The sequence below is a fragment of the Vigna unguiculata genome, chromosome 3 (genome assembly GCF_004118075.2).
Source record: "Vigna unguiculata cultivar IT97K-499-35 chromosome 3, ASM411807v1, whole genome shotgun sequence".
Taxonomy (NCBI): Eukaryota; Viridiplantae; Streptophyta; class Magnoliopsida; order Fabales; family Fabaceae; genus Vigna; species Vigna unguiculata.
Window position 1 is genome coordinate 13,272,639 of NC_040281.1, and position 13,885 is coordinate 13,286,523.

A 13,885-nucleotide genomic window follows, 5' to 3' on the forward strand; every position below is an offset into this window, starting at 1 on the left:
AATGGTTAAAAAAATGTTAAAAAACCGATGAAATAATAATTTTAATAATTTTGTTTTAAGTATATAAAATTCATTGAGTTATTGTAAAAATATAAAATTCTTCCAAATCTATTGATTTTATATTTTATAATTTTTTTGAAATTCAAACTTTAAAATGCGTAACAAAATCCTAATAAAGAAATATATATAATTATTTTTTATAAAATCCTAATATTATATATATATATATATATAAATTGTATCCGAAAATAAAGAAATACTTAGAACATTATAAAGATTTATTTACCCGGAATTTCGCATATTCTTATGTTTCTAAATAAAAATGAATTTGTTACGGCTGTTGTATTTAATGAATATGTTTCTAAATAAAAATGTGTTGGAAGTCTCAGATCGACTAAAGATAAGGCAATTTCATAGTATATAAGTGGGTGCAAAATGATAATATAAGTTATCATTACGGTGGTAAAAGTCAGTTGAGTTGTACTTGTCGTAAATTAAAGCATCTTAAAATATAAGGAAAAGAACATAGAAATACACTTTGCTTATGAAGATAGTGATTCTGATCATTTTCATATGGATGCTACTCATCTTTATATTTTGTTAAACCAAATGAAAGCATTGATCACCTCATTGTTAAGCCTTTTGTGGATTGTGAGTGAATTTAATATATATTGAGGAATTTGATTATTGAACATTTGGATTAGTTGGTACTCTCACATATGCAGCATATCTTTTCATAGATCCTACAATGTAATAACATCTAAATAAATATATAAACATGTATAATAATTTTTAAAGGCCTTTTGTGGATTTTGAGTGAGTTTAATATATTTTGAGGAATTTGATTATTGAGCATTCGAATCAGGGAGCCAATTTGTTTAATTATTGTTTCATTCATTATTTTTTTATTGCATTTTTGAATTTGCCCACCCCCTTACTTATGTTGGATTGGAACCTTTGATTGAAAATAATGGTCACTGGGAGACACAGCCTTGAAAGAACTACTCGTACTACATTTTAAACTATTTATTTGTGTAAGTACGACACCAATCACAAGCCAAACTTAAAAACAAGTTATGATAATCAAGCCACAATTATCAGAAATAATAATAGAAATAATGAGTTTGTGTCTAACTTTTTTTTTTCTTCAGAAATAAAGAAAAACATGTAAGAGCGAGAGATGAATATAATATGTAAAAAACTCAAAAGACAATAAGAAAATAAAAAATATCTTAATAGAATTTTTGTTATTCTTTATTATATTTAATTTTATATGTTATACTTTAAAAAAGATATAAAAAAATCCAATTTAATTCTCAATAAACTACTACCTAATTTAAAAAGATATATAAAATTAAATTTTTTTTTTTTTGGGGGGATGACATCTCTGTTCCTTGTAAGAATTGCCCCAGTCTGCAAGTATGTCCTTGTTAAAGTTTTTCAATAGATGTTTGGCTTTTATTGATACTTTGCTAATATTCATATTTTGCTCATGAGAGTAGAATGGACGTGTTATCTTCTTTGAGGTATGTGGCACTACTCTTTCAAACATGTAGGAGATCCTCTTATAGATCTAATGTACCATTAGAGTTGTCTATGGAGAACACAGTTGCCTAATTCTTCATGTGTTTGTTGTTTCTTCTCAACTTTTCTAATGTTTCTTTGTAAGTCGTTTAGTCTTATGTCATCTATTTGTGACTTCAAATAACTTGGTTCACAATTGATTACCTTATTAGATTTACCAAAACTTATTATTATTTTTTATTTTTAAAACCTTGGTGACAAGTAGAATTGCATCTCGTCATATATGTCTTAACATGCTACATCTAAGATTCTCTTTTCTTTTAAACACGTTGTATTAGAAAAAAGTTCTAAAAGTGTTGTAAAAAAGTTTTCATATTTTATCTAACACGTTATTCAACTCGTCGACTTATAGTGTATACCTGTATGTGTTCAAGTGGAGGTGAGTATAGAAAGTGGATACATTGAATTACTCAATAAAAATGTAAAATGTTGCGGTAGGTACTTTCAGATTCAAATTGAATAAAGTGGTGGAAAAAGATATGTCTATGAATAATATTAAAAAAAAAAACAGAAAAACTCACTATTTGAATCTAAAAAGGGTACATTGGGTTCCATGTAATGAAATACAGTGCTGTCTAATGTCTATTGTAATGGTGAGGGAGAAGAGCATCTAAGCCATTAACACTAAACATACTTTCCTCTGTATTTAGGCTTTGGATCCTTAATAAGCTTGGGATCAGCAGCCTCTGTTACGTGAGCATCAGCTGGACTAAAAACTGCAGAATGAAGATTACCATCTTCCAACCACTTTACATGGTTCTCCTTAAACTCCATATGCTTTATCCTAGCCACCTCAGCTATTTCCTCTGTGTAAGGACCTGTCTTCACCATTGTCAGTAATACCCTGCTATAACGTGAACTAAGGATCTGCTCTGAGGAAGATATCAACTTAAAACATGGATGTTCTGGAAAATGGTTTTCAGCAAAATCATCTTCTCTCAATACAGGATAGAAAAACACAAGCCTTCCACCCATTACAAGCATCTTGGCTGCAAGATCAAGCAAATCATGCACACACTCAACTAAACTGTAAGGTGCAGTTGATGGTATGTGATCTGTTCTTTTGTCGTCAGGAACTGTGTAAGGTTCCACAGCCCCTTTTAGCAGCTTCCGACCACCAGATTTGCGTCCCCCAGCTCGTACTCCGTAAGGAGGATCACATATTATGGCATCAAATACCTAACAAATAGAAAAGATTTCAACAATTTTCTTATAAATAAACATTGCAACCAACATTTTCTTTTGCACTTTCAAACATAATTAGAGAAAATGCCCCAGCTATCTTGCCAAATCGAGTACAAATCAACTGGTGGCGGAACATGACACCCAACTTATTTCTATAATTTTATCTAATACCCAATTGCGTCTAATCTGGATATTACTATTCACCTTACACTAAGGTTCTCTTCATTCAAATCTTTCGGAAGAAGATAGTGGTCAAGTAAAATGACTTGGTAGATTGCATTCTTATCTCAGGGTGGTCTTGTATGTATTGCCCATAATGGGATAAGGACATAAAGCTTGGGTGTTGCTGAACAGTCATTTTAAACAAGACTCAATAATCCAATTCTAAACCTAAAGAGATCTAGCAGGCTCAGAGAGCAAGGTATTTGAAAAAATGATTGGGATTGGTGGAAAACCCAATCCAGGATTAAATCTATTGCTAAACATAAGTGTACCATTATTCAAATCATCAGTAATACCAATCTATTACTTGCATAATTTAGTAAAAATAACAGAAAGCCCAAATAAATAATATTTTATACTTTATTTTAGTTAGACAGCAAAAACACCAATAAATTGCTGATATTGGAAATCTTGAGTCCAGACATACAGCAAGTAGGATGTTCTCACTGAAAAAAAAAATAGATAAATAATTAAGAACAAAAGTATAAGGTCAAGATTTTTTTGTTTTCAAATAATTACCTCTTTCAACGTTGGACGCCATGGAGGAAGGTTGTTATCCGCCCTTAGAAGACCAACAGGCATAGGTAATCCATACTGCAAAATGTGCAACTAAATAAGTCCATCACATTGAAATACAAATTATAGAGTATGCCTAAAATAGATAATTCAGGTGCTAAATTCTAACAATACAAACACTATATTTCATAAATAACCATTGTAACAACTAATGACAGTGTTTGTTTGCACATTTACCTGCTTAAAATTACTCCAAACATTACAGTTAGGACCACGTCCATCACGGACTACCCTAATGTCAATGTCAGCCCCCTAAAAAATTTAGAACCGTACTTGTTAAAGGCGATAACTTGCCTGGAAGTAATCAGTCGTAAAAAGAATGCAAAAATAGGATAAGTAGCAAAAAAAAAATCCCCCAGAAGAGGAAGGAAGAGGCTAACCATGGTCATTGCTCCAAAATGAGCTGCTGCAACAAGAATACTTCCAGTTCCAACAAAAGGGTCATAAACAAGCTTCCCAGAAGTAGCTAGAGCTTGATTGGCCATTAGAAAAGCCATTTCAGCATCCATTGCTGTTGGCCCAAGATAATTACGGCTTTTCAACTGATAGGTGGGTATAAGCTTCCTATCAGCCCCACCCACTTCACGACCAAAGAAGATTCTCTTTTGTACAATTGGAGGAAGACCATTATTACCTCCATAGTTATCTACTTCTATAAGCCAGAAGTTGTGATCTGGGTTTCTCAACTTTACACGCCCCTGCAAACAGAGATGAATAAGCAATGATGGGTATAAACTCTTGCAAAATAATACAAGTTCAATAAATAATGAGAAATTTCATTGATCATAACCATCTCTGAAACTAAATATAAATAGACTCTGGTCAGCTCAAATAAAAACAAAGGGGGAAAACAAGAGGCCCAGATGAAAAAGGTAAAATAATAATCAATGCATTAGAAAAGTTCAAAGCGCTTGATGAATTATAACATAAAAATAAAATAAAATTGGTACTTCTTGTTGAAAATGTAGTTGATACTAAAAAACATTAACTCAACCAAAGGGGAACTGTGACATAAAATCCGAAAACCCTTCACAGAACCTACAATGCAGTTTCCGTCTTGCTCAACCACATCAGACAACATTCCAATAAAATGGCAGTGAAAATCAAATGCTCAAATAGAATTTCAAGAGATTATATATAATCAATCTACCTAACAAAACAAAACACTTAAAATGCTGTCTAGAATCAATTAACCACAAGAGCAAGCACAAAGTCAATAGTTTCCCGCATTCAAGATAGCATCTCAAATTTCTCAATACTTTCCGAACCTACATAGCCCAACCAAAGCTGAGAAATAGGCTGATAAAATATTCCACACCAACGAGATTAAAAGAACACCCCACGCACCTTGAAAGGGATATAAGAGAGCCCTTGAATGAGTTCCTTTTGCTCCCCCAGGCTAATGACCTTCCCGAAGCAATCAACAGTAATCTTGAAAGTGCTATCAGAATCCAAGTACGGCAACTTCCTCTCATCAGGGTAACTCAAGACAGACTCTTTCAACTCCTCGTAGCTACTCCCTTCCCCCCAAAGCTCATACATTCCCTTCACAAGTATGCCTGCAGAATCTCCGCCCAAAAGAAAAGGATTAAAAATCGAAACTTTAAACAGACCCATAAAACAAAACGAAAAACCATTCAACGGTAATAACTGACTTCGGGTGGCAATGTTATGAGCAAGTTGTTCGGAAGGGAGATTTACGAAATGGAAAGGGGAATCGGTGTGGTAGTGAGGAGGGAGCTTCCATTGCAGTTGGAAGGGAACGTCGTCGTTTTGGGGGTCCTCAATGGCTCCAAAAAGTTGTGCCAGAGATTCCACTTCGGGTTTTCTGTAATCCAACAACCGGTGGTAGAAAACGCACAAATACCACATGGTTTTCTTTTCTCTCTGGAAGCAAAACAGTGTTTGAAAGTGAAGGAAATTGAAGAACTGAGACCAAAGCACAGAGAAAGAAAGCGAAAGTACTAAACCCAGCCCTAAACCCTCGCAGCCCTTTTCCTTTTTCTTCTTTTTGGTATGAGATTTTCGATTCTTTTTTTACCAAAACAGTATAAACAAATTACACTGTTCTTGGTTAACAAAAATTACACTCTTTTTTTACTTATTTCAGTGTGTATATATATATATATATATATATATATATATATATATATATATATATATATATATATATATATATATATATATATATTAAGGGAAAAAAAAACGTTTTCCATCCCTTTCAAATTATAAATATATTTTTTCTTATTTTTGTAAAAAAAAAAATTGTATGTTTAAGCTTTCCTAAATACAAAACCTATGATTGTTATAATCAGACATATATATGTCGTTTGATGTTAGGTTTAATATGTAATTTTCATTTTTAAGTTTGTGAATTCCGTTTTTATTGCGCAGGTGAAATTTTTTTTTTCGAGTTTTTCATTAGAATTTCTCCACATAGCGTTTGAAAATTAAACTATATTTTTAATTTCGTACTATTTTAAGTGTTATGCGTAACACTTCGTTTAATTTATAACCCTAAACAAAAAAGTATCACACAGAAATATAATGACGCGGTCCTGAAGTATAAACCTCACTCTATACAGTTGTTCAAATAGAGACAAAAGAGGAATTAGGCACACCACGATGTCAAATACAAAAATAAGAACAAGGACATAGCAATAGTTGATAATACGTCAAAAGCCAAAAGAGTACATGGGCCATAGCCCTAGGGAAAAGCCCAAATAAAAGAAGTCCAATCGAGGTAGACTATGTAGGAGAATCATCCATCTCTTGTTGACCTCGAGTACCTCTCGCATCCGCTCACATCAATAAATTGATGATCATCGCAAAGGCGAAAAATCACATACAAAGCAACCAAACAAGCAAAAGGATAAGCTAGAGTACAAAACATTTTATCATACAAATACATGCTATTTCACAGACAAATGAATATATGTCAACCAAATCATGTTTTGACTCGTAAACAATACACTAACACTCAGACTCGACTCATCCATATACATATAATTTAGTCGGATTCAGCGGATGCTTGCACTTGTGGTGGATTTCTCTGCTCATCCCCGAGCTAAGTGTTACAATGTTTCAACCCTCACACACAAGGTTAGCCCTTAATGGATTTCAGACCTCCTGCTACTCTCACCACAAGAGTCAGTTCGCTCTAAGTGAAACTAACTGACTCCTTAGAGTGTTAGGATACAACCTTACCTTGAATCCTTACCAAATTATATAGATGAGACACCACCATGGACTCCCTCCCACTAACAGGGGTCATGGAATTACGTCCCGACCACTGAAGCACAACCATGAGGTCTCATCTAAAGACTCATGGGATTACGCACTGACCACAGACCAATCATACTCAATCAATCAAGTAATATTTATCATGTACATAATTCTTATGCCAACCTTTACAACCAAATCCTCAATCATATCCACTCTTGAAATCCATACCCATTCATCCTTCTCAAACCATGAATATAGAATTGTGTTTCATATCAATACCATGTCACTTTGATAACCAACCACTTCATGTTCATTTCATGCCAAGAATCATCGAAGTCCACCATCCACAACTTATACATCATCTTACTCATGCATATTCACTCATTTCATACTTGAACATAACAATCCAACCAAACATGTATTAAACACCCAAAAATAAAGATGGAAATAGTACCCAAGCATCATTTCGCCCAACTCTCGCTCAGGCCGAGAGGTCTTGCTCAGGCGAGAGGAATTCTCGCCCAAGCAAGCTCCTTTCGCCTAGGCGAGAGCTCGACAAGTTGGAACAATGGCCCTCTGCACTAGCTCGCTTAGGCGAGATCTTCTCGCCTGAGCGAGGCATCCTCTCGCTTAAAACGATGATAGCCCGCCTGAGCGACAACTCGCGCAAAAGGCCTGAGCGAGTCTCTGTCAGTCTCGCTTAGGCAAGACAAGCTCATTTGGGCGAGAGTATCAGATCTCGCCGCTGTTCTCCCTGCACAACTACATTTTTATATCTAAATCACCACACAAGGCATCCCACATGATCACAACAACAAACAGTCCATCCCACATCAAAAACAGACCAAAAATGATTCGAAACTCGAAAACCTAGCTTCCCTTACCTGGAAAGAGTTAGCAACTATTTCGACTCTAAGCCCACGAACGCAGCAGCTCCCAGAGTAGATTTTAGAGCTGGAAAAATGATGGACAGATAGGGAACAAGGTTATAAGGATGACCCTCAGTTGGAATCACGAAAATAAGTTAGAAATGGAAGAAGGTGAGTGAGATACGACTTACGTGAAGAAGAGACGAGGTCGAGCTAGCTTTAAGATGGCGGAGCTCTAAACTCTAGCAGAGCTTCTGTTTTGAAAAGGAAGATGAGTCAACCATTGTTTTTGGCAAAGTGAGTGCATAATGGGGGTCTTGGCTGCTTTAAGGGCCTTGACACCCTATGGACCACCCATCAAGGCCATCTGCTCAGGATAGGTCCTTAAAATTTAGGGCAGAAAGGAATAAAAATTAAGGTGGGTCTTACATTCTAGGAACATGTTAAATAAAGTTAAAATATATTTTTTCATATGACTATGTCACCATTTTAAGAGAAAAATAAGATAAGAGCTTTCTTTCATTGTACTAAACCACAAGTTAAAATTAGTATTATTATATTGCATAAATCATCATTATATTAAAGGTTTTTTTATTATTGTAAATAATAATTTGTTTAGGTTTTTGAGAATTTGAAAATAAAGGTAAACTTTTTATATCGTTGGAAGTTGTACTTTTTTATAGTTCTCTCAATTAAATAGGTGGATATAGACAATTGAGTTGTTATCTATTAGAAGCGATTAAGTATATTTGAAATAAGAGATTATATTTTATCTTTTGAGAAACTCAAGAGTGAGTAAGTTCGTTCAGACTTCCAAATTTCGAAGACAATTAAATAATATTTAAATAAGTGAGATTTTTTATATTCTCCTTCTTTAAGGATGAACTCAACTTTTTATGAGTGAGTTTCTTTACTATATGAATTTGTACGTTAACAACTCATATTTCTCCTATTTTACTTCATCCTCTTCTTCTTTCTTATAAGAAGAAATAGTAAGAACATGAACAAATGCTAAAAGTTTTGGAAAATAGACATAAAAGATTATGCATAGATTATTGGATGCTCCAATTAGACCCATGTCATTAGATCATCCACAAGACAAAGACGACACAAGTTGACCTAGACTCAGTCGAGTCAGTATAACATGAGTTAATTGAGTCAGGCCAAGTTGACTTGGGCCTAAGTTGATGAGTCAACCTCAACCTAGGTTGAGTTTAGTTAGGACATGTCAACCTCCATCCAAGTTAAAACAACTCACGTTTAACTAAGTTGAACTAGGCTTAGATTGATCCTAATCTGATCAAGACCATATCTAGCCTAACCCGATCAATACCAAGGTCAAGTTGAGTCGACTCATACCAATATCGAGCTGAGTTTGTCCAACGCGGTTCAAGGTGAGTCGACCTAGGTATAGGTTGAGCGAAGTTGGGCTAGGCTCATATGGTATCAAGTTCGATTCAATCTAACTTGGTTTGGGTCCAGGTAAAAGAAATTGCATTAGGTTAGGTCAAGTCGAGTTGGGTCGAGACATTGAGTAATGGCCATATCAAATTGAGTTATGTCGAGTCGAATCAGTCCAGACTTAAGTTAAACCAAACTACAAAGATCAAAATATGAATTTAAAAATAAGAAAATTTTCAAATTCTTACTTTTTAGGTGAATTTTAATATTTTAATTTTAAGTAATCCAATTACTCTAATGAAATTCTATAATTTTTTATTTCAAAATTTCACGACTTGACACACGTGTCATGTACGAAGACATTGTTAATTTCAACTGGAGGACCTTAAACAACTTTTTTAAATAATTGGAGAACTAAATTGAATCAACAAATAATAAGTGGACTATAATGAACCAAATCAAAAGATTAGAGGACTAAATTAGTAATTATACCTTTTTTTAATATCACAGTTGTTAATTTTTATTTGTTTTTTATAAAAAATGTCTTGCATATCTTTAAAAAATTATATTTATTTAAAATTCAAACCTATTGTTAATCAATTTAAAATATAAAACCGAATTAAACATGTTTTTAATTTCTATAAAGTTAGTAAAATCTTATTTTGATCCTTGGAGTTTGTTTTATTTCTTTAAAATTGAAAATTACTATTTTTGAATCTTAATATTTATATGACCTATTTATCTATTTGTTTGCTAAACAAAAATATAAAGTAAGCATTATAAAGGTCATAGAGTTGTCAAAATGGGTTGGAACCCGCGAGCCAATCCGGTTCACTACGATTTTGAGTCGGGTTGGGTTAAATTTTTTTTACAAATTTCAATACAGATTGATTTTTGACCCGGCTCACCTAGAACCCGACTCACCCGAATTGAACTAGTGGTGAGCCAAGTTGGCTCACCAACCCGCAAATGAAGGGTTACTCAAGTGTTTTTTGTTAAGTTTGACTTTGCATTTAGGTCATGTTAGATTGTTTTTTAGCCAACACATAGATAATTTGTATTTTTGTGATTTTGGTTTGTATTTGAATTGTATTAAAATTTATTTAGATTTTAATTAGAATTATAATTTAGTTTTGACTGAAAAAAATTGTATTTTTTTAATTAAGTGAATTCGTGAGCCAACCCGTTTAACTCACCAACCCATGGTGAGCTGGGTCGAGTTCAAATATTTTTGGCTTACTAATAAGTGAGTCAGGTTAAGTTGGCTTATTAAATGATCAATACGTGAAGGGTCGAGCCGGATCATATAATAGTTGTGATAATGTTACTACACCATAAATAAAGATGTGTAAAACAATTATTATTTATCTATCTTAAAAAAAATATATATAAAAGACTAAACATAATAATTTAAAATTTTGGAGAATGAAAATTGAAGACAAATATTTTATAAAAATCAAAACAAAAATGTTATATTAGGAACAGCAATTACACATTTTATAGAAATAAAAGAATTAAAGAGTAAAATAAAATAAAAAAAACTCGTAGATCTTTTAAGAAGTAAAAATACTCTTAAGCCTATAAAAAAAAATATAACATGGGTAAAATGAAAAATAGATAAAAAAACACGTCATATTTTGAGGGTAACCTAGGAACGAGGGTGTTAGTGCTGTATATATGTAGTACTTGTCTTTCCGCAAACTTTCATCTTCATTTTCCGCTTCGGCTCGGTTAGGTTTTCCTTCCGCGTGTTTGCCCGGAACTACTTCTCCACTCATCGGTATTTTTCTCCCTTTTATTTACCTAATTTTGTATTTAACCTTGATTTTCTTCTTCTTTCACTCCCTCAATTCAAATTCGTATCTTTCTGATTGAAAGTGGTTTCTAATTGTCCTAATTCGCTTAGCAACAACAATTAGAAGCTGAATATGATAATGAGTTTAGTCAATTTTGTGTTTGGAAGTTACGGGGTTGTTTCGCTTGCCTGAATTCTGGTCCCTAAAATTCTCAATTTTAGTAAAGGTTTCTGCTTGCATAAGGGACTATATAGGTTGAATTTTAATAATTTGACTTATTGTTTTAATTTTTCTGCAATCATAGTTGTGTCTTGGTTATTTTTTTGTGCTTTTATTCCTAGTTAGGTTTTTCTTGCCCAGGTTGTCTTTTTGCTACACTATACATAAAAACTTGAACAAAAAATTCTTCCCTGAAAATTTCTCCCTCAATTTTTAAATATGATTAGTAAGTGACCGAGTGAAGAGCCGTGCCCTTAAAATGTGTTATGGTGAAGTTTTTTTTTTCAGCATTTCTTAATCCTTTAGCATTGATACATGGATACACAAGATTGCTTTATAGCCAACTTTTATTGCTTTCTTCCAGGAAATAGTCACCTTTTTTTTTCCGTTAAATTTTTATTCTGTTGAAATGTAGATGTAAATTGTCACAAGTAGGGCAATATCTTTAATCATAGTATTATGCTGTCTTTTGGTTCATAAAAGAAAATTGATTCCTTAAAATTTTGAAAACTAATTGGCTATATTAATAGAGACCGGTACTTCCAGCTATTTGTTAGATGGTGGGATGGCTTATCTTGCATAGTTAATTCAAACATTAGTATTAATGCTTGTCTTCCTGCATTTATGCAGTTTAAAATGTCTGATGTGGAAGAGTATCGCTGCTTCATTGGTGGCCTTGCATGGTCAACATCTGATAGAAAATTAAAGGATACGTTTGAAAAGTTTGGCAAGCTTGTTGAGGCAAAGGTGACCAGTATCATATTATAACTATAGTAGTTGTAGTTCATCTAGCTGAAACTATTGTTATCAGTATCAATTTTTTTTTTTTTGCGTAGAAATTGGTTTATGCTGTACTTTTCTGCTGATATCTGGAATTTATCCTCTCTTTTTTGTTCTAGGAGTAAAATTACATATCTGATGTACTTGTTTATAACCAAATCAAATGAACAAAATACAAAGAGTATGTGTAATATGTTTAGAATCTAAGCATTATTTTTGTTTTGGAAATTATTAATGTTCTCTTTCATCATATATTTGAAACAGGTTGTTGTTGACAAGTTCTCTGGGCGTTCACGTGGTTTTGGATTTGTCACATTTGATGATAAGAAAGCAATGGAAGAGGCTATTGATGCTATGAATGGGATGGATTTAGATGGGCGGACTATTACTGTTGATAGAGCCCAGCCTCAACAAGGATCAACTAGAGATGATGGTGATCGCTACAGGGAGCGTGGTCGTGATCGTGATCGTAACCGAGATTATGGAGGTGGAGGGGGCCGAGGATCTAATGGTGGTGAATGCTTTAAGTGTGGAAAACCTGGTCATTTTGCTAGGGAATGCCCTGGTGAAGGGTCCAGGGGTGGTGGAAGGTATGGTGGTAGGGAAAGTAGATATGGTGGAAGCAGTGGAGGTGGTGGTGGTGGTGGTGGTCACTATGGTCCAGATAGAAATGCAGACCGTTCTTCAGGGGGGCGCAGCAGGGATGGCGGTAGTCATGGAGATTCTGGAAATGATCGATATCATCGTGATCGTGCAGGACCATATGAGCGAGAGCGACGGGGATCAGGAGGCTTTCGTTGATATAATTTAATCTTTCAGTGAGGTATTCAGCATGTAATGATCTCTCATATCTCCTTTCTGCCCTTTGTGTTTGTGGTTCTAATGAAGTTGTAATTGTGATTTTTTACAGCTTTAAAATTGAAGAGGTCGCTGTCAATGCTTCAACTTTCTTTTTCATTCCCACTTCACAATGCTCTGGACTTCTGGGATTGTTGTTTGGATGGATCATTGATACCAGTATTTTGATATGCAATACTCAGCACATTTTGCAAACTCTTTATGTTCCTAAATGCTGATCTTTTGGTCTAGTGAAATCTTATGCATACTTGACTTGCGGTCAAATTCGATGTTGTGCTCTATGCTATCTATAATTGCTGCTGCTGGGTATCTTGTGAATTGTGACTTTAATGCATGGGGAGTTGCGTATGACATATTTGCTGCTGGATTACCTGATTCAGTTTAAGACGTATTGGAAAGTTTTGTTGGTGTTGGGTTTTGGAAAGACCAAGATGGAGGTCCAAATGTGGAGTTTTGCTTCTTCTCATTGGGAGAAGGAAGTTTTAAAAGTAGAATGCCCATTTGGCTATCCCGTCTCAGGATCTTTGAGTAAAAGTAGTCAAGCCGGTAAATTATTGAATATTTGTCTAGCACACCTACTTTCTTCTTTGCTAGATTTCTGCTTTGGCCTGCGCTTTATTAATGCTATTGACCTTTTGGCAGGATTCTTGGCTTAATGTGGTCTTTTTGGATTCATCATTGGGTTCTTTTGTTGCTTATTGGACATGCATGGTTTTTAAAACATAAAAAATCTTTTCAGCTGCAAATGGCTACCCACAATTGCACTCAAATATGCATACCATTCTTGTTTTCTTCACGGGGCACTGATGGAAAGGGGTTCCTTTTTCTATGATTGTGGCACTTTGTTTGGGAGATCATGATCCGTTGAGCAACTATGATCCATTGCTTTTTTTACGTTGTTGCTCTATTTGGTGGAAGATTGCTCTCATCCAACTTTTTACCTGCCTGCATGTAATGTTTTGTTTGCTGAGATCCAGTTTGTCTTACCATAGAGCGCTAGTGAAACCTCACTTTGCTCCCATATTTCCATGCTCTTCAACCTCAAGGTTAATATCAGATTTCAGATTGCCGCCTTACTTAACCTTCTCACTATCATTATCAAAGGAAATTGGTTCTTTATCTCCAGAAATTTGTAATTTGGTTATCATGCTCTCTGCTAAAAATTTATGT

The 13,885-nt window shown here is 34.2% G+C and overlaps 2 protein-coding genes across 2 annotated transcripts; one reads left to right on the forward strand and one right to left on the reverse strand.

The window, feature by feature from the left end:
• Nucleotides 1-2,074: 2,074 nt before the first annotated feature.
• On the reverse strand, nt 2,075-5,564 carry LOC114176039 (tRNA (guanine(10)-N2)-methyltransferase homolog). The gene is made up of 6 exons (XM_028060943.1): nt 5,223-5,564; nt 4,915-5,126; nt 3,948-4,265; nt 3,745-3,819; nt 3,511-3,585; nt 2,075-2,763 (listed from the first exon to the last, which is right to left on the reverse strand). The coding sequence occupies exons 1-6, from the start codon at nt 5,437-5,439 to the stop codon at nt 2,209-2,211; spliced, it is 1,452 nt and encodes a 483-aa protein (XP_027916744.1). The 5' UTR covers nt 5,440-5,564; the 3' UTR covers nt 2,075-2,208.
• Nucleotides 5,565-10,687: 5,123 nt separating this feature from the next.
• On the forward strand, nt 10,688-13,371 carry LOC114178581 (glycine-rich RNA-binding protein RZ1A). The gene is made up of 4 exons (XM_028064581.1): nt 10,688-10,842; nt 11,708-11,824; nt 12,122-12,680; nt 12,768-13,371. Exons 2-3 carry the CDS (start codon nt 11,714-11,716, stop codon nt 12,656-12,658), a joined length of 648 nt encoding a protein of 215 aa, XP_027920382.1. The 5' UTR covers nt 10,688-10,842; nt 11,708-11,713; the 3' UTR covers nt 12,659-12,680; nt 12,768-13,371.
• Nucleotides 13,372-13,885: the final 514 nt, after the last annotated feature.

Bases quoted from the DNA above. Each gene is read 5' to 3' on its own strand.
- LOC114176039 (XM_028060943.1), bottom strand. From the start codon at position 5,439: ATGTGGTATTTGTGCGTTTTCTACCACCGGTTGTTGGATTACAGAAAA. The intron at 5,127-5,222 runs GTCAGTTATTAC...GAGATTCTGCAG, and splicing joins TCATAACATTGCCACCCGAA to GCATACTTGTGAAGGGAATG. The intron at 4,266-4,914 runs GTGCGTGGGGTG...CTCTGTTTGCAG, and splicing joins TCTCTTATATCCCTTTCAAG to GGGCGTGTAAAGTTGAGAAA.
- LOC114178581 (XM_028064581.1), top strand. From the start codon at position 11,714: ATGTCTGATGTGGAAGAGTATCGCTGCTTCATTGGTGGCCTTGCATGG. The intron at 11,825-12,121 runs GTGACCAGTATC...TATTTGAAACAG, and splicing joins GCAAGCTTGTTGAGGCAAAG to GTTGTTGTTGACAAGTTCTC.